General features: G+C 33.4%; 1 protein-coding gene across 4 annotated transcripts in view; it reads right to left on the minus strand.

Moving 5' to 3' along the window:
* USP25 (ubiquitin specific peptidase 25) overlaps nucleotides 1-21,787 on the minus strand; it is a 137,524-nt gene that overhangs the window by 72,681 nt on the left and 43,056 nt on the right. For all 4 annotated transcript variants that reach the window (XM_041734852.1, XM_041734849.1, XM_041734850.1 and 1 more), the window contains 2 exons: nucleotides 15,037-15,199; nucleotides 5,186-5,272 (listed from right to left, as the gene is read on the minus strand). In XM_041734852.1, coding sequence (XP_041590786.1) covers nucleotides 5,186-5,272; nucleotides 15,037-15,199 — 250 coding nt within the window. The remainder of the gene's footprint in view (nucleotides 1-5,185; nucleotides 5,273-15,036; nucleotides 15,200-21,787) is intronic.

The raw sequence follows: 21,787 nt of genomic DNA on the forward strand, positions 1-21,787 counted from the left end.
TTAACCTGTCCTTCCAGTGGTTTCTAGTGAAAACTAGAAACCTCTAGTTTTCATCTGCATATTCCTATGATTAATACTGTCCAGCACTTTTCCATGTAGTTAATTTACAGTTTTATACCTTCTTTGGTGAAGTATCTGTTCAAATATTTTTTCCAATACAGTAATAGATTATTTTATTATTGAGTTATGCAAGCTCTGTATATATTCTAGATACAATTCCTTTATCTGATACATGTTTTGCTAGTATTTTCTCCTAGTGGTAACCTTTTAATTTTGTATAAATTTTTCAAAAATTACAAGTTTTTAATTTTGATGAAATCCAATCAATTTTTCTTCTATGATTTGTGCCCTTGTTTTGTACCATTTAAGAAATCTTTTAACTTCCTATGTTTTCTTCAAGAATTTTTACATTTTTAATTTTTTAGATCTATAATCCATTATTAATTTTTTCATATATTTGAAAAATAAATGAATATGCTCTGTAAGGGCTAAGGATTATCTACCTATGATACCATTATTTTAAAAGATTTTTCCTTTGCCTACTGAATTGTTTTGTCAACTCTAATTAAAATCAACTCACCCTATATATATAGGTCTATTTCTGGACTCTATCTGTTCCATTTATCTATAGGACTAATTTTTCACCAATAAAAGTGCCTGAGAGTTGATACCTCCAACATTGCCTTTCTTTTCAAAATTACTATAGCTACCCTATATTCTTTGATATTCTACATAAATTTTATATCAATTTGTTAATTCCTATGAAAAAGCCTTCTAGGATTATGATTGAGATAGCACTGAATCTATAGATTAAAATTGGAGATAACTGATACCATAACAATATTGTATCCTCTGATCCTTGAACATAATATATCTACTTCTTTAAATTCAGCAACATATTGTGGTTTTCTATAAAACTTTACCCCTAATAGTCCACATTTTATGCTACTGTATATATTTTTAATTTAAATTTCCCAATGTGTATTGTTAATAATCAGAAATGCAACTGATTTTTGCATGTTCTTCTCTTATCATGTAATCTTGTTGAATTCATTTCTTGGTTCTAGCATCATTTATTTATTTATTTACTTTCTTACTTAATATTTAGGATCTTCCACATAGACAATTAAGTCATATATACCAAAAAGAAAAAAAGCTTTTTTCTTCCCTTTCCAATGTTCATGTTTACTTCTTTTTCCTCCTTGGGGAAAGCACTGGTTAAGAACTCCAGTCTACTGTTCAGCAGAAGTGGTAAGGGATGATGTCCTTGCTTATTCCTGAACTTTGGGGTAAAAAAAATCAATCTTTCACTATTAAGTATTTTATTAGTTGTAGATTTTTCATAAACAATCTTTATCAGGATAAGAAAGCTTCCTTCAATTTCTAGTTTCTGTGAGATTTTAGACACATTAGCTTTAGTCAAATTGCTGTTCTTTATCTACTTAGATCATCATATTTTCTTCTGTAGTCTATTAATGTGGTGAATGACATTGATTTTTGAACACTAAACCAATCTTGAAGTTCTAAATAAACCCAGTTGCCAATGAAGTAGCATCCCCTAATTGATATTTCAGGAGTCAATTTGCCAAAAATCTGTCACAACTTTTTGCTTCTATATTCATGAGGAATATTGGTCTTTAGTTTTCTTAAAACATCTCTTTCTATTTTGGTTTCAGGGTAATATTGGGCTCATAGAATGAATTGGGTAAGTTCTACATCTTCTTCCGTTTTCTGGAAAAATATATAGAGAAGTGGTATTATTTCTTCCTTAGATGTTTGATATAATTCACCAGTAAACTACTTCACTGAATTTTTTGGTGAGTAAATTCTTAACTAAAAATTCAATTTTTAAATGTAATATAAGGATATTGTCTATTTATAATATTCCACTATTCTCTTTTATTGTCTAGATAATATGTAGTGATATCCATCTTTTTCATTCTTTATACTGATTTGTTTCTTCCCTCTTTCTTCTTGCTCAATCTACCTAGAAATTCAATAATTTTACTGATCTTTGGAAGCAGCTTGTGGTTCTATTAAATATTTTTCACTAACCACTGCCTTGGTTGCATCCTCTAATTTTGGAATGTCCACTATCAGGGGGATTTTCTAAATCTGTTGTCAAATTCCATCTTACTTCCACTGTAGCCAGAAAACACTTTGTATACTTTGAATCCTTTAAGATTTACTGAAACTTATAAATTCAATCTTGTTACTTTATTTATACCTAAAGACAGAAATTCCAGAATGCCTCTGTTATTTGTAAAATTCAAAATTCCTTCAGGTATTTGTCCAGTAGTATTCAACTATTCTCCTGTTCATATGTTTCTCAGCTCTGAGTAGTGGAAGGCATGGAAATATTGTTTATTTGGAAATATTTGCCTTTAAATCAAGACTTTAATTAATATAACTTTATGAGTAGTAAAGTTTTAGTTATTTATGTGGAGCTTACCTTTATTATGAACTTATGCATCTTTGTTTTCTCAACATTTAGCATGTTTTCTTATCAGTTTGTGACTTTGTAAGCCAAAAGACTCTATGTGTAGGAGTGAGGAGGAATAGTTTACAGTGAGAATCCACCTTTAAATTTTTAGTAACCTCACAATTCTCCCAGTTGTTAAAACTATAAACATTACAAATATTTGTATAGGGCAACCCGGGCGGTTCAGTGGTTTAGCGCCACCTCTGGCCCAGGGCATGAACCTGGAGTCCCAGGATTGAGTCCCATGTCGGGCTCCCAGCATGGAGCCTGCCTCTCCCTCTGCCTATGTCTCTGCCTCTTTCTCTCTCTCTCTCTCTCCCTCTCTCATGAATAAATAAATAAAATCTTAAAACAAAACAAAACAAACAAAAACCCACAAATATTTGTATAAAACCAATTTCAACCTCTAGAAGCAATAGCCAAGTCTACCTAAAATAGAAACTGATTTCAAAAACTCCATCTCTTTCTCTCACTCAATATGTATATATTTATGACTGGTTTACCTGATGACAAAAAATATCCTAAAAAAATCCTGTTTATTATTAAAAAATAACAGCAAGAAGTCACACTGATACGCTTTTGAAAACATATGCCTTGAGGATCCCTGGGTGGCTCAGCAGTTTAGCACCTGCCTTCAGCTCAGGGCATGATCCTGGGGTCCCAGGATCAAGGGTCCCAGGATCAAGTCCTGCATTGGGCTCCCTGCATGGAAACTGCTTCTCCCTCTGCCTATGTCTCTGCCTCTCTTTCTGTGTGTCTCTCATGAATAAACAAAATCTTAAATATATATTTTTTATATGCCTTTTATCACCCCAGTTGAATGTAGCATCAATCAATGGCTGATAACTATCTCTAAGTCCCACATGTTTGCTTCAGAAGTGTCAAGTTATAGTATGTATGGATGTCACCACACTAGATTAAAGAATAACCTCATTTGTGGAACCTTCTTTTTAACATTTTATTTATTTATTCTTATTCTAGGACCCCAGGATCATGACCTGAACCAAAGACAAGACACTTAACCACTGAGCCACCTAGGTGCCCTGTGGAACCTTTTTTTTTTAATAAAAATGTACAGAATTCTTCTAAATAAGTGTCCTTTTCAGAATGGAAGTAGAGATCCTTTTAATTCCTTAACCTAAAGGTCTCTCTGGACATGCTGCTCCTTCCATTGCAAGAAAACAAATTTCCCTAGAAAGGTGCTAAAGATTGGATTTATATATTTCCCTAGTACTCAACTGAATATCTTAAAACTAGCTCTGTTATATAGGTATGGATATCACTATTGATTTTTTAAAAAGGATTATAAAATTGACTTGGTCTTAATTAACATTTTGAAGAACAAAATAAATTAAAATTCTGTCAAGCCCTAAAATCCAGAAACAAAAAAGGTCAAGATACATATAAATATCTAATTGGAAGCAATATTTCCAAATAATGTCATGTAAATTATAAATCTACTTCAACTGAGATATCAGAAGACAGAACTGTGATTATTAAAAAGTTGCTATAAAGGGAAGCAACAGTCCAAAAAATTTCGTGGAAAAACTGTAATGAGTGAAGGGGTTTTGCTGAATTTTTCTGGAGGTCTGCAGGTGATCTTGGTTCCTTTTTGAAAATGGCTTGTTACCAGCCTGATACTTTATAGCTCAAAGATTACAGCCTGAAAAACCAGCTATAAATTGTTACATTCCCATTCGTTTGTATTATAAATGTTTCATGTTGCAAACAAGTCCTTTTCAAATTACACACTAAAAAAAAAAAAAGAAAGATTCAATTATGAATCATTTATACTATCAATAAGTCACACAAAATTCAACACTTTACTGAAACCTAAAACTTTAATTTCTTTGCGCAACCAGTCCCCTTTAGGGCTACAATTTCTTTATGACAAGATCCCTAAAGCCCTAACATTCATGCACATCATCAATATAACTAATTTTTCCACTAAGTATAAATTTCTGCATCGGTCAGTCCTATTTTTGAAAAGCTAGTAAAAACAGAGTAACTGACATCTGAGGTACTTACTATGTACTAGGCACTTCAAAGCCCTTTGTACATTTTATCTCATTTAAATCTCACAACTCTATAAAATAATGACTATTATTATTTATACCTTTCAAATAAGGAAACGAGGTTCAAGCCAAACACGCAGGCAATCTAGCCCTGATTATCTGTGCACTCTGTCACATTATATTGCCTAACAGTATTAACTTACAAAATAGAGAAGTTATAGATTTGCACTGCAAAGACAGCCAGCCTTTTAAAAGGCTCATCAAATAAATAAATAAATAAATAGCTCATCTACACAAGCAGTTGAAAAAAATTTCTATTTCCACACAATTTTTCAGGAGGCAACTGAAGAAAGATCTTGAATTACAAATTGAAATCTATAAAGTTAACTGAAATTTGACAGTCCAAAAAGAAAAAAAACAATTACTAAAGTCACACAAAAAATTGGCATATTCCTGACAACCATGTGAAGAAACATTCGTGTTTATAATCTATTGATGAAGAATAGAAAGTTACTGTAGTAACTAAGATTAATGGGTTGATATTCAAATTTAATGGTTTCAGATTTGATAAGACAAACGGCCCCCAAACTAAGCACAGATAAAATAGGATCACACACACACACACACACACACACACACACACACACACACAAATACATTTACTTTGCTTAAAAATCTTTCATTTTACCTTTTGATTTCGGGGTAAATCTTGAGCATTTGATGGAGGCTTGTAATTCAGAACTAATCTTCTAAATTCCAAAAGATTGAATAATGACTGAAAAAGAACAACAATTTCAGATAACGTAAGGGAAGATTCTATTAACAGAACTATAAAAATATGACCGGTCTCAGAGATTTATTTTGGACTATACTACTTATACATAGGATTGTTGCCCTAGCACAAGACCGATTTTCTCCTGGAGAAAATGTAAAATTTCTTATATACTGACACATTATTCTTGATCATTAATAATACTTATTGTACTGGAAGGCAGAAAATTACATGTGGACAATTTAAAAAACCTACTATATATATTATTAAAGGTGGTCTTTCTTTGGAGCTTAATAAGCAGTTTCCTCAAAATAAAAGGTACACAAATGCAAAGTCTAGAAGTTTTTAGATATGTTCACTAAGTTATCTTGAGATGTCAATTCTACAAAAATATAGCACAAATAAATTTATGGGCCCATTACTAAGTGACAGAGACAGAAAGAAATTACATATTATCTCTATGCTCAAGGAGACACACAGTCTAGAAAGGACACATATTATAACAATAGAAACATTCCAACATAGTAATATTGATCTCATATAGAGTATGAGAACATATGAAAGATGCCCATGAAATATCAGGAAGGGAGACAGAACATAAAGACTCCTAACTTGGGGAAACGAACTAGGGGTGGTGGAAGGGGGGAGGAGGGTGGGTGTTGGAGGGGAATGGGTGACGGGCACTGAGGTGGACACTTGACGGGATGAGCACTGGGTGTTTTTCTGTATGTTGGTAAATTGAACACCAATAAAAATTAATTAAAAAAAAAAAAAGAAAGAAAGAAAGAAAGATGCCCATGGAAAGGCTTCCTAGAACTGTTTTTTAAGTTCTAGGAATTCTGGAGCTTGTAACACATTGACATCATGGTGAATATTTATTTAAAAAACAAAATAAAATACAATTGAAAATATTAAAGCACATTATACATAGTAAATGCACCACAGGGTACTGTTTGCAAAATTGTCATTGTACATATTATACATATACATAGATGTATCAAGTGTTCTACAACAGAAAAGTATTCCCTTTTGGGAGTCATAGTTTATAAACCTTGAAAATCACTGTACAGGAGGCAATAATGTAGAGGTCCTAGTAAAGCTGTGTAAGCAAACCTAATAGAAGATAAAAGTAGCACCACAAATCAATGAAAAAACAAGGTTTTATTTAGGAGCTGAGTGTTGGGAAAAATGGCCCACTATATACAAAGAAATGGGAGTCAGATTTACGTATACAGATATGATGTGGTTTAAAAACCTAAATATGAAAGGAAAAATCATAAAAGCTGGTAACAGAAACTGTAAGAAAATATTTTGGTTATCTTATAATCTGAAAATATTTAATTAAACAATATGAACACATGAGATAATTCATTTATTCAGTCATTTAACAAATATTTGTGGAGCACCCACTACATGCAGACACAAGAAAGACAGGCAGCAGAGAATAAATATCTCCAGTTTCTGACAAAGTAAGAATAGTATGGAAAGTGAAGAGTATGTAATCAAGAAGAAAAAGGAGTAGAGAAACATGAGCTTTTTAAAAATATATATTTTTTTATTTATTTATGAGAGAGAGAGAGAGAGAGAGAGAGGCAGGGACACAGGCAGAGGGAGAAGCAGGCTCCAAGCAAGGTCTCCAGGATCAGGCCCTGGAGCTGAAGGCGGCGCTAAGCCGCTGAGCCACCTGGGCTGCCCAAATCATGAGCTTTCAAATATAGCTGTGTATCAGAGTAATTGTGGATCTTCAAAAAATACCCATGCCAAAAGCTTTTCAACAAAGATATAAAGTACCACAGAAAACTCTGAAGTACATCAAAGAATCAATGGCAAATTTCAAAAAGGACAAGATTAGCAATACAGATCTCCTTGGTATGCAATGGGACAAACCCATCATAAGTTTAAAATACCATTAAATTGAAAATTCATTTTATTACACACCTAATCTACCAAACATCATAGCTTAGCCTAGCCTACCTCAAAAGTGCTTTGAACACTTTTTAGTGTGCAGGTGGGCAAAATGATCTAATACAAAGCCTATTTTATAACAAAAGTATTGAATATCTCATGTAACTTATTAACTACTATACTGAAAGTGAAAAACAGAATGGTTGTATGGGTACAAAATGATCATAAGTCTATCAGTTAACCTTACTATCACATGCCTGAGTAGGAGCCAGCATTACAAGAGAATATTGTACTGTGTATTGGTAGCCCAGGAAATGATCAAAATTCAAAGTACAGTTTCTACTGAATACATATTACTTACGCATCATCATGAGTCAAAAAATCATAAATTGAATCACAATATATTGGAGGCCATCTATACTCTTAAATGTTGCCAAATCCAATAAAGGGCAGAAAAATAACCTTTGGATTTGGCAATTGGGAAGTCATCTTTCCAGCAGAATGGTAGAAGAAGAACAGCAAGCAATGAGTACTGAAGAAATGGGATATAAAGGCAACAAAGTATGGACTGTTTTTATGAGAAATTTAAATAGGAAAAAGAATAAGGACAAAATGGGATAATCCCAATCCCCCTTCTTTGCTCTCAGTTCCCACTGGGGATAATTTTCCTTCTTCCTGAATACTCTTCTGAACAGTTAGAATTTCTTCTTGTGTGGGTCTGCTGGTGACAGATTATTTCAGCTTCTGTTATAGTAGAAGTCGTTTTTCTTCATTTTTGGAAGATGTTTGCTGGTTATAGAATGCTAGATAGCCAGTTATTTTTTTCTACCATTTTAATGACAGCATTTCTATTGAGAAGTCAGCTGTTGGTCTTAATTTTGCTTCTTTATAGAGGTGATACAGGCATACCTTGTTTTATTGTGCTTCACTTTAATGTGTTTTGTAGATACAGTGTTTTCATAATTGAAGGTTTTATGGCAACCCTGTGTCAAGCAAGTCAACCAGCACCATTTTTCCAATTGCATTTATTCATTTTGGGTCTCTGTGTCACATTTTGGTAATTCTTGCAATATTTTAAACTTTGTCACTATTATCGTATTTGTTATGGTGATCGATGAACAGTGATCTTTGATATTACTAATGTAATTGTTTTGGGGCTCCACAAATCATTCTCAAAAAGATTTCAAACTTAATTGATAATGGTGTATGTGTTCTGATTACTGCACCAACTAGCCATTCCTCTATCTCTCTTCCTCTCCTCAGGCCTCTCTATTTCTTGGGGCACAACAATACTGAAATTAGGCCAATTAATAACCCTTCAATGCCCTCTAAGTGTTCAAGTGAAAGGAAGATTCAATTGACCTGGCAAACTTCACTGGTGTCTTTAAGAAATTGCCACAGCCACCCTAACCTTTAGCAACCACCACCCTAGTCAGTCAGTAGCTGTCAATATTGAAACAGGATCTTCCAACACCAAAAAGATTATGACTCACTGAAAACTCAGATAAAAATTAGCATTTTCAGCAATAAATTAAAGTACATACTTTTTTTTTTAAGTAGTAAGGCTACTGTATACTAAATAGGCTACAAAATAATGTAAACATAACTTTTATATGCACTGAGAAGCCAAAAAATTCATTTGCCTCATTTTGTTAAGATATTCACTTTATTGTGATGATATGGAACAAACTCCATATATCTCCAAGATATGTCTGTACATCTTTTCCACCTGGTTATTACTTTTAGGATTTTCTCTGTCTATAGTTTTTTTTTTTTCCATTTTATTATGATGTGCCTTCCTTGACACAGTATTATTAATATTTATGCTACTTGATTCCTACTGCTTCTAGAGTCTGTGGCTTGATCTCGTTTATCAAATTCGGAATATTCTCAGTCATCTCTTCAATTTTTTTTCTGCCCTATTTCCTTTATATTCTCCCTTTATACTCTAACATAACACTATGTTAGCACTATTCACCATGCCCAAAATATTTCTAATATGCTCTAATCTGTATTTCACAGCTTTAGTCTGAAAATGTTCATCAGACCAATTATCCAGTTGACTAATTCTCTCTTCAGCTATGTCAAATATACTACTAAAGTCATTCTTTGATTTAACTTTATTATATTTTTCAGTATTAAAATTTCTATTTTGCTTTTTTTTATAGTTTACTTTTCTAATGAAATTCTCAATCTTTTAATTCCTTGACCATATTAAGTTATCCAATCCAATTCTCAGGTTTCATATTGCTAGTTATTTTATCTTAATTTTTGGACACATATTCTTTCCTGGTATGACTAATTATGACTGATTTGAGCACTAAATATTTATTTTTATGTGAAAGTGGAGAAAATTATATGTTCCAGATAATATTACCTTTTAATGGAATTTACACTTCCTTCTGTGAGGTGGCAAAACTGGGGACATTTGTAATCCCAGATCAACTTACCCCAAACAATTCTGAGATGAAGTTGGGATTCAAAAACTATGAAGACTGGTCTATTTTAAGTTCTCATTAATCCAAGGTTCTAGTCCTCTAGAACTTTTTTTTTTAATTAATTTTTATTGGTGTTCAATTTACCAACATACAGAAAAACACCCAGTGCTCATCCCGTCAAGTGTCCACCTCAGTACCCGTCACCCATTCCCCTCCAACACCCGCCCTCCTCCCCTTCCACCACCCCTAGTTCGTTTCCCTCAAAAAGTTAAAAATAGACCTGCCCTACGACCCAGCAATTGCACTGTTGGGGATTTACCCCAAAGATTTAGTCCTCTAGAACTTAATGAAAGTCCAAGGTCTGCTCCAAGTCGTACAAAGCATTGATTACCTTCCCAAACACTCAATAGCCCAATATATGAACTGCCTCAAGGATAAAGTCAGCCCAATATATGAAGCTTATTCTGAAAATCACGTTCTCACGGAGCTTAGCCTCAAAATCTTTTGTGTTATGTGACATAGTTTTCAAAAGTTGATTTGCTGTTGTTGTTGTTTTGGTTGGGTTGGGTTCCAGCAAAATACGACTAGGTATATGGTTTAAAACAACCTAATAAGCTATTACCCAAAGCAGAACTTGTGACCACTACAATAAATCATGGAAATTAATACTTTTAAGTCATAAACATTGTATCCTCAATCACAGTCGTAACAGTATTGATCAACATATTTCTTCAAAAAAGGTGGTAAAGGGTAATTGTCACTACCACCTATATTGTGTTTGTGATTGATGTACCCTGAAAACAAGAACTTTTCATTCAATCCAAAGCTAAAAGGTATATTTTGAAGAGCACTTAACAGAATGGAATTTGGCTAAACTCTTGCTAATAAAAGAAAGCTATGAGAGATGAGATTTCAAATAATTTGTGTAAAAGAAAGAATGACGACAAAGAGCAAAGGGATATAAACTGTCTATAATGAAGATACTGAGAAGCAAGATCAATTCTCCTTGGTGGATTAAAAAAAAAAAAAAAGCAAAGTATCACAAAAGTTCAAGGTAAAGTAGGGACTGGAAACAGCATGATTAAAAGATAAAAATCTATATACAGAGCAATTAAATCCCTATGTCCTTCCCAGATACAGAAGAGTCAGACAACTTAGCACCTCCTCCTGTGGGATATAGGAAATTTAGTCTTTGGATATAATTGAAATAAACAAATTCAAGTTCAGAAGAATCAGTCATAATTTTGAAAGGAATGAAATTCAGGGCTACAAATAGGAGGATTAAGTAAAAACCATGCAAAGTGATCCCCAATCAACCCTCCCACAATCTCTTTTCTCATAGGTCTGCTTTGGAAAGCCAGCACTCATGCTTTAAACACAAAGAATAGAAATCCAGTTTGGACTTGAGATAGAGAAACCTTTTGTGGGAAAGGGGAAAGAAGGGTGGAAGGAAGGAAGGAACAGAGATAATATGTTCATGCACACAGAACATATTATTAGTAAGACCATATCAAAGATACTACAGTATTTAGAAAACTTTAAGTATATAGAAACTAGAAAGAAAAAAAGTGGGACCTGAAAACTCCAGGAAAAAAAGGATTACAAAGGGCTATTCCCAGTAAATCACTGTAATGTTCACAAAGTCACAGAAAATGTAAACACTAACTACAGATTATTTTAAATTTATGATATAACTATGCTGGCAATGAAAGGAAAGGCAATTCTAGCATATGAAATGAGACGGCTAAATTTCCATTTATCTCAGCAGAAAGGCATGTCATTTAGAAAAATGAAGATAAAAGGAAAAACAGCTAGAGCAGGTTGTAGTTACTTTAAGGAACAAGACTATGGACAGGGAGGTTTGGGGCAGATTACTGCCTTTTTTCATTATAAGCCTTCTATTGCTATGGAATTTTTTATTTTCTCTTTGAACTAGGTACCTTAAATTCTTTGATGAAAATTAGAGATTTAAGAGCAACTGATATGAATAAACATGTTAAATGATATCTTAGCATTTTTTGAAAACTTGCAGTATCTTCTCAATCCCATTCATCATTAGGGTGATAAAAGCATCCTGAAGTCTTTAATTCAACCATAAATAATATATGCCCCTTTTTGGTTCATTTACCTATGTAGTAATTACTTAAAGGCCTCCACCAATGTGTCAAACACTGTACTATACACTGGTATAAAACAATAACCTAGAAGATATATATTCTCTGCCTTGAGGATGCTTGTATTTTAGTCAATCTGGAGTTACATGATTTATGAGTAAGGTGACCAATATCCTCTATCTTCCAATTCACAACCTTTTTTAAAATGTATTAACAAGCACCAGGAGATCTACAACAGAAGTAAATTGGAGCTGTACAAGGCAACTCAGAAGTATGAACACCTTACTTCTGGGCATCTCAACAGCATCCAAATGGGAAAGGTGCCAAGGATCATCATGAGAATCCATGAATTATACCCCAAAATAGCAAGAGAAGAGTCTATTTTAAGTAGCTACCTCATTCACTGATATCCTAGTGGAGAAAAAGCAGACCCCATTAGTCCTTTATAGGTATAAGTTCCAAGATAAAAATACTTCTGACTAGATGAGGTATTAATGCCCAACAGGGTATTATTGCTAATATTGCTACCATCCAAAAGATTATTTAATTGTATTCACTTTTCACATAAAAATAAATGTTTAGCGTTCAAATCAGTCATAATTAGTCATACTAGGAAATAATCTTCTGTACTATCTTCTCCTAAATTATAGTCCCTTTCTGATATTGTTTCCCTTTTCTCTCAAAATACTGGTCCCAGTACCTAAAAAAAACAAGTATAAAGCTGTATCCTCTGTAGCCTAACCCTGCTACTCATTCTGTAGTTAAAGGTTTATAATCCAAGTAATTTTCTATAATTGGCAGATATACTTACAAGGAAAAGAAGTCCCAGTTGTTTCACACTAGTCCTGCCAACTAAGTAAACTCCATCCCTGAGAAAATTTTGTAATTGAAACTTTACAGTACATTTACATCATAGTTTGAACAAGTTCCAATTCACTTTGGAAAATACAATAAGAAACGTCCAACACTAACAGAGATTTCCTGCCCAACTTTTCTTTCATAGGTGAAAAGTTCCATTTATGATGATAAACTTTTACATCTCAGATAGTATCTGTGGATTTAAACAATAATGTCACAAAATGAAAAAAATAAAAGATTTTAATTATTAGAGATGAAAATAAAAAGCTACTTAAAAACTAGATACAGTAAAATTACAGTAAAAAAAAAAAACCTGAAGTGATCTTTTGACAATTTTTCTTCCCACCCACAATTTTCCCAAACCTGAAGTTTAATGTATTTTCGCACACCCAAAGCCCAATGATCTAACACTTCACTATAACTCAAGCTTTTCAAGCCTAGAAGTCATTTCTCTTAGGTATGTAGATTTTTCCGAAAAATAAAAAAATATAATAGTAACAACAATCCCAAGAACCCAATACTTAACCTATGTTAGGAGTGTGGTACCAGTTAAACAGCCACTAATTTAAGGTAAATTTTAGAAATCAGTAAAATTATTTCAAATTTTATACAGGACAAGCAATTTTTTCCATTCCATCTCCTCCCACCAAAAAACACCAAAAATTTGAAAAGTAAAGAGCTAAGATCAGCAAACACCACTTAGAGTAGAAATAGATGTACAATTGTTTCTAATTTAAACTACTGAAAGAAGTTTATCCTATGAAAACAAAAAGTGATTATCCTCATTTCTGTTAGAATGAATTTAATTCTTTCAAACAAACCTTTCTTAAAATACAGTGTAGAAAAATAAAAAGCACCTATTCTAATTAACAAATACTGATTGTTTGCAAGTAGTTTCTTCTAAGAGGTTTCCAATCAATGAGCTTCATTAATTGGTCGTTATAGTGCAGAGATAGCATCTACTTATCCAAACACAGGAAGCAAAGAGTATTCATAAAGACTGGTATCACAGCCTTAAACCTTGTTTCATACTTTTAAATAATGTCAAAATCATGAAATTTAAATTGGACAATAAATGTAAAAACTCTAACAGTGCAAATAAAGACAAAGGACTAATAAAATTTTAGATATTCTGAATATCTAAATATTCATGAATAATTAATCAAGGATAGGAACAAAGGTAGTATTACAGATTTATATTAATTCAAGTATTCCCTAACATTTTAATAGCCTGGAAAACAAAATTGTATATTACTAACTAGTGTACACCACAGAATATTAAAGAGTGAGATATAAATCTAGAAAACCAAAGGAAATCAAACTGTATGGTATTATGTGCCAAGTAAAAAAGTAGAGGGAAAGTTGGAAATTATAACAATGAAGTAGAAAAAAATTAAAACTACAGATTAATTACCTAAAGAACACAATTAACAATCTTATAGCAAATGAACTAAATAATCAGTTAGTTGCTTTAATATCACAAAGATGCATATGCCATCATACATCCAGGCTTGGAAGGCTACAGAATGAAAAGATAATTTGAATATAAAAAGAAATGGCATACAAAATTATTTAAATGGTACTCATTAGGAATACTAAATAGTAAGTTACAAATCAACTATTAGGAAAATTAAACAAAATCTTTTCCTAAAGGGCAATAAAAATTAAGAGTTAATCACAGATCGTTTTAAAGAGATCATTTATTTTAATGCTTTGTAATCTGATGGATAACATTATCAATGTCTAACTGAGAATGACAAATAATTATTACAATAGTCCTATCTCATAAAAGAACTGAAAAAAAAAACTAATCCACATTAAGATGCATAACTATGCATATAAACATTTTTCATTTTAGAATAAGGGTCTCAAGAAACATTTCATAAGGACCTTCCAAGTTAAAAAAAAAAAAAAAGCGTTACTTTTGATTATCAGTGTTCATTCTTTACATCATTCTCACATATGCATTGAGAATTATGTCAATCTATACCCTCCTCAAACAAAATGCCTCCTTTTATTAAGGAGAGTATTTAAATGACTATAATTTTATGAATAACATTCCACTATATACAATAAATCTGATTTGATTAATAAAAAAATAGTTCTGATTTCATATCTTGGTTATCTCCTTCTCAAAATGTGCAGAGAATTACATACAAAAACATTTTTCACTCTTTACACTCTGACAACAGTTCCTAACAGCAGGGAGGGAGGAGAGATTAATCCCAAGTAAGTGAAAGGCATAGGCAGTACTCCACTGTTAAAACCCCATACTGGGGGGTAAGGACAAGAGAGAAGTGAGGAGCACTACAATCTACAAACTAGTTTGTTAGAAGGGCATATGAAAACCTTGCCTGCATTTATGTTTAAAGTACACAACTTGAAAGAAACACAACTGCAACCCACTTTCCATTGTTATCATGCCCACCAAGTAAGATGTCAAGATCCTTACCTGAATAACAGCACTAAACCAGCAAGTATTGCCAACATTCTTTAGTCCAACAGGAGCTTTGTCCTGCCTTTTCCTATCATAAGGATTTCGAGAATCCCTCCAAACTTCTGTAGGTGTTCTCTTTAAACACGCTTTATTTTCTGCTATGCTGGCTTCAAGAACTCTTAAGCAATGGAGAAAAAATGATAAAAAAAAAAAAAAAAAAAGAAGAAGAAGAAGAAAAAAAAAGTATTAATTTAGTGCCATACCCTAGGATTTTAGTTCTTAAGCTCTGGATAATGTATTTGGGGAAATACTATTAAACACTAACTTTACTCAAGTAGAAGTTAGTTTTAAGAATACAGTAGTGCCAAAAAAAAAAAAAAAAAAGAATACAGTAGTGCCAAACAGAATAAGAGACATGCAGCCTTTTTTCCTAAGAAAATAGGAAATCTCAAATGCAAAGAAACAGTTTATAAAACAGAAAATATATTAAATTGTATTTGAATAAATTTGAGGTTTAGTACCAGGAATACAGCACCTAGGTAAGTTTTCTAAGAAATCACTATAGCAAATAATTACAAAATAACAAGTGACTGGTTTTTTATAACAATTGCTTTGAATCATCAGGAAAACATTAAAAACTGAACAAACTGCACTTTCACTCCTCTGAGCATTAATTTCCTTTTCTATTAAAAAAAACAAAAAACAAAAAACAAAACTAGGGGACCCTGGGTGGCTTGGTGGTTTAGCGCTGCCTTCACCCTGGGGTGTGATCCTGGAGTCCCAGGATCGAGTCCCACATCAGACTCCCTGCATGGGGCCTGCTTCTCCCTCTGCCTGTATCTCTGCCTCTCTCTCTCTCTCTCTCTCTCTCTCTCTGTCTCTCATGAATATATAAGTAAAAATTAAAAAGCTAAGGTAAACTCTAGGGTTCCTTTCAGTTCTAGAGATCTATAACTCTATGACAGCTAACTAAAGAGAATATGTATGTCTTTACTTCTTTACCCAAAAGTTGACCTACATACATACCAGAAATTTTAAAGATTTATCTCTTCAAAATAAGCTGACCTATACAACATCTTAAATACATCTAAACATGGCAAGAATAATGCTACTTTGCTCAAAGTAGCATTTGCATGTTGTTCTTCTTAAGCATACTGCAAAATGCTGGAAAATTCTCATTTCCCATATTTGAACTAACAAAACATTTTGCCTGCTCAAAACATGTATTATTCACTACTCTAAATAAGTAATATTCGGGTGTCTTAATTGATTTTGTGTTAATTTTAAAAACCTCAGCAAGAATGAGTTTTTCCAACATTTTGGCTTAAGAAAACCTCATTCATGCTATACCATCTTTATTTTACAGATATTGCCCTATCAGATTAATGTCAAATTAATATAGCTATATTCCTTAATTATGGGGAAAAAGTAAATTATACTTTTATCTCTAACAGCATTATTTTCAACATGATGTTAGATATAATGGAGTAGGATTCAAACTTATCATTACTTAAAATAACTGTGAATACAGGATAAATTCTTTGGGAATCAATGAAACCACATCCCCAAAAACAGCAGGTAACAACCACATGGTATATCTTATAATGCAAAGATCAAAGTAAACTCACATATTTAAAAATGAACAGTTTACACCTCTGTAACTATTAAAGGTGATCCAACATGAGCTGCAGTCTCTGTCCAAAATTCAGCTCTCACTTCAACCACAGCCCCTAGGAGGCTTTTTCTTGTAAACAATTTACTGCTAAAAGGTATAATAACTCCTTGGAAGATATTTAGTTAGGTGAATTGGGGCAGAAGAAAATCAGAATTTATCTAGAACATCCACTGTTACTAAGTTTTCAAGAACGTAAGGGGAAGATAAAAAGTCAAAAAGGCAACCTGAAAGACTTCCTACTGTTCAAGTTGTACAGCTCGGCATAATAATAAACTGGAACAAACTGATTTTGTATAAGGCAACTCGTTTATGCTCAAGAGAGAAAAGTTAATACAAAGTCAAAACACAAAAGATTGCTGTATATATGAAGGTATATATTTTTCATTGACTTTTATAATGTATGTTTTCATTTAACAATTTTGTTCTTCTTGTAGGGATTATGTATATTTAAAAGTATAAATAAAGGAAACCTATTTCCACCTTGGTAATTAGAGATTAGTGAAATTAAAAAGCCATGAATTCTGGGGAAAATAGCAACAATACCACAAATAGGAAAGAAGAATTAGCACCAGTGGTCATGTATAAAAGACATATTCAATTCAGTCATATGTTAGATCTCATCATTCATTATAACAAAAATATGAGTTTTAAAGAAATAGGTTTACTGTAATATTCCTTAGCCACATCATATGGCAGAACTATCATATCTTAAGATGGTGGATAGGGATCCCTGGGTGGCGCAGCGGTTTGGCGCCTGCCTTTGGCCCAGGGCGCGATCCTGGAGACCCGGGATCGAATCCCACGTCGGGCTCCCGGTGCATGGAGCCTGCTTCTCCCTCTGCCTATGTCTCTGCCTCTCTCTCTCTCTCTCTCTCTCTGTGACTATCATAAAAAAAAAAAAAAAAAAAAAAAAAAATTTAAAAAAGATGGTGGATAAAAGAACACCATGACTTTTGTGATCTTCTTGACTTAGAGCGTTCAGTTTTGTATCACCAGGGACTTAAAACAGGCTTCAGTAAGTTTACTACCATCTCTTCCTGGCTCCTAAAAAATCATAAATACATTTATCATATTGTACCAAAATTATTTATTAGTCAGCATGTGAAGGGTAGAAACCCACTGTTTTATTCCTAAAGCATATATGATAAATACTAGGGGCACAACAAATGTTTGAAGTAAATGGATGATTAAGATATTAGAGGTTGCTACCTTTTTGCTACTTTTTTTTTTAGCAAAAGCCCAACCTCTAGCTCACATATTACTCTATTTCCAAGCCCCCATTACCTTCTGTAGTCCAGGATTAGCAAAATGAATATAAACTTTCTATAAAGACAAGTGCTACCTAAGGGTTCCTTCCCTGGCCTCACCAAAGTAAAGCCACTGATACTAACCAGGCTTTGAAGCATAAAGTATAAAGTATGCAACCACTACAAATCCAGGTATTAAATCTGTCAATAGAGAAAACAACAACAAAAAAACCTAACAACACAAATCTCAGAGAGCTCAGAAAAAGCTTATAACAAAATATAGCATGACGAGAGAGGCAACCCCAAAAGCCACAAAACAAAAAGCAATTCCCACTACCCATCACCTGCTTTATCTTCCCAACACTGGTCATGACCACACAGCAACATAAAAGGATGACAAAATGTTTTGCTCTTTTCTTTCCACACTCTATATGGAATATTTAAAGCACTTACTTATGATAAATGTTCACCTTCCCATTAAATTTTTATTGTACTGGTTTTGTTTTTGGGTTTTTATGCTAGTTTTATGTTTGAATTGTTATTTAAATTACTTAAATTGCATTATAGCTGTAAAGTTGAAAGCATCCCACTTTAGATCATCTAAGTTTCCCTAAATAGGGAAACATCATACTCACTGAAAAATATACATATTATTTAAGCTGTAGACCAACGAAAAAGAAAATAAGAAAGAAGGAAGGAAGGGAGACAAAAAAGGGAGGGAGGGATCGTTTTGTTGATATCCTTTTTAAAAAAAGTTATAGTATGATTAGGATAACACTAAACCCATTGTCAGTTTAAGAAGAACTGACCATTTTTATGATGTTCAGTCCTCCTGGATGGCTCAGTAGGTTAAAAGTCTGACTCTTGTTCTGGGCTCAGGTCATGATCTCAGGGGTTGTGAGACTGAGCTCCATGTGGGGCTCTGCAATGGGTGTGGAACCTACTTAAGATTCTCTCCCTCCCCTTCTCCCTCTGCCGTTCCCTGCTCTGTGCATCCCCTCTCTAAAAAAAATTACTATGTTCAGTCCTTCAATTTGTGAAACAGAATATGCTTCCAATTAATTACATATTCATTAATATGTATCAGTGATATCCTCCAATTTTCTCCTGGTAAGTTCTTGCATATTCATTAAATTTATTATTGGACTTTCACAGTTTTATGTTATAAATTTTTATGTTATAAATTTTTTTATAAATTTTTATAAATTTTTAAATTTTCTATCATTCTTTTTTATACACAGAAATATAATTTTGCATGCTGATTATCAAACATAGCTCAAAACATGCTTTTTTTTGGAAAGAGTACTTTGTAGAAGGTAATTTGTACATGATAAGATACACAAATCTTAAATGTACAGCTCAGTGAAACTTTTTACATATGTATACACCCATATGATCACCACCCTGATCAAGATATAGAAAATTTCCATTAGTCCAGAAAATTCTCTAATACCCTTTTTTTAGCCAACAATGTCCTTCCTCTCCACCTCCCAGAAAATCATCATTCTGACTTGTAGCACCATAAATTTGTTGTGCATGTCCTTAAACAACACATACATGGAATCACGCAGTAGTTACTCTTTTGTGTCATTTTGTTTATAGCTTTTCGTTATTATCAATAAAGCTACAATGTACTCCTTTCTCAAGGGTCTATACCTAGAGATGGAAACAGCACTAGAATAGTATTTGTTGAAATTCATTAGAAATTCCCAGTGTTCCAAAGTGGTAATTCCATTATATATTATCTCAAACAGTATATGATGGTTCCAATTATTCCACATGCTTGTTAATACTTGGTATTGTCTATATCTCTCATTTTAACCATTGTGATGGATATATACAGTGGTCCCTGTTCTCTAACGGGATGACTCAGCCAGTATGCACTACCCCAGTGACCACCACTGCTGTGTCTACCATCATACCCAACAAGGCAACATATCTACAATCATATGTTGAGTACACATTAAGAGAGTCTACCACTGCCTGTCAGATGTACTCCTGCACGAATCTGTAAGATTTGACACATAGAAACTTTGACCACCTACCTCTCCCCTTATTCACTCCAACCCTTCTTGGGTCTATCAGTGGTGCCTCATTATTGACACTTTTTCAAGTTACAATTTTGCTGTTCCAGTCTTATCAGTCAATTCTGGCCACAGTCTTGCAGCCCTTGAAACTAATCTGTTTCATATTTTCAATTTTTCCAAACCACTTATAATCTGACAATGGTGTACCTTTTTATCATAAGAGCTACTCAAAAAATGGAATAATAAGCATTCTATGTATGGATCTCCTAAGATCTGCAGGCATCTGATATTGTTAAGCCCTTGAATTATTTTCACAAGTCAACTTAAAACGATTTGTAACTGCCTCCCTCACCTACTCCTATTCAACACGTCTTCTCAAGGCAATTTCCTCTCACAATAGCTTTCAAGTAATGACTAGGGTGAAATGGGTGGGAGTTACAGAAACCTACGTTAAAAATTTAGAATCCCACCCTAACCATTTCTGGACATGGTGCTTTTTTCTTTCCCCTAATGACAACTCCAGGCCATTCTGACTGGGAAACCCTCCAGGTGGCTCCCAAACTCTAGTTCAGACACCTGGATTTCTTTGTTGGACTGAATGGTCTTAAAGTGTAAAGATAATGATTAGTTGGTTGAAAATACTACTCACCCAGTTCCTCTACAGTGGCCCATGCAGGCCAAAGTGGGAGGTACAAGGAGTCCCTTGTAATTCTATAAAAATACCTTTTTTTCCTCTTGTACCTACCATTCTAGAAAGGTCAGGTTCAAGTAGAATATTACTACAAAAAAACTGCCTGGATAGCTCAGTTGGTTAAGCACTCAACTCTTGATTTCAGCTCAGGTCACGATCTCAGGGTCATGAGACTCCAGCCCCATGTCAGCCTCCACATTTGACTGGGAAAACACTCTCCCAATCCCTGCGCGCTTGCCCTCTTCCCCTTCTTCCCCTTGTTCCTGTGCTTTCTCTAAATAAATAAATAATAATAGTAAATAAAAATAATTAATTAATTAATTAATTAAATCTTTAAAAAAAGGGGGGGGGGAGGTAAAATTACAACTACCAGAATAGGACATACTGCTTTTGTAGCAGTGGGGGCTATACAAGTAGTCTTTCAGTCTTTCAGAACTGGAAGCTTAATCACAAAGAAAAATTCCCTGGTAAGACTACCCAGAACTGTTCCATAGAGTATAGAATTCTGGCAACTATTTTAATTGACAGTCTTGTGTCAATTTGTGTCATTCATCACCCTTCCTGTCACTATTTTAAGGATAATTTCACTTTTTTTCTCTGAATATCTTTAAGATTTTCTCAGTCTTAGACATTCCAGAGTTATCAGTATTATGAACCTAGGGGTGAGTTTCTTTTCATTTTCTGGACTAGGATTTGTTGGGCTTTGTAAAATTATAGGGTTTTTCCCCCCACTTCTGAAAAATCCTCAATGATTCACTCCTTAAATTGGCCTTTGGCTCACTCTCTCCTCTCCTTCTGTAATACCAATTAAATTATGTTAGATCTACTCACTATTTTCCATGTCTTTCAAACTCTCTCTCAGTTATCTGTTACAAGTTGTAGAATTTCTTCTCCTATATACCCCCTCTAGTCTAATATGTTCTTTAGCTATTTCTAATCTATTAAGTCTATACTGTTTTCTTTTCTTACTTTAGTAATTCTAATTTTCATTTCCAAAAGGTATTTTCAGTTCTTTTTCAAATGTGTTAGGTCATATTTTCAAGTATTTTTTTTATTTCTTATTGCCTTTAAAAGCTAAAGCATAGTTCTATCCATCACAATATCTAAATATTTGGTGCATTTTTGT

The sequence above is a fragment of the Vulpes lagopus genome, chromosome 20, assembly GCF_018345385.1.
Source record: "Vulpes lagopus strain Blue_001 chromosome 20, ASM1834538v1, whole genome shotgun sequence".
Classification (NCBI taxonomy): Eukaryota; Metazoa; Chordata; class Mammalia; order Carnivora; family Canidae; genus Vulpes; species Vulpes lagopus.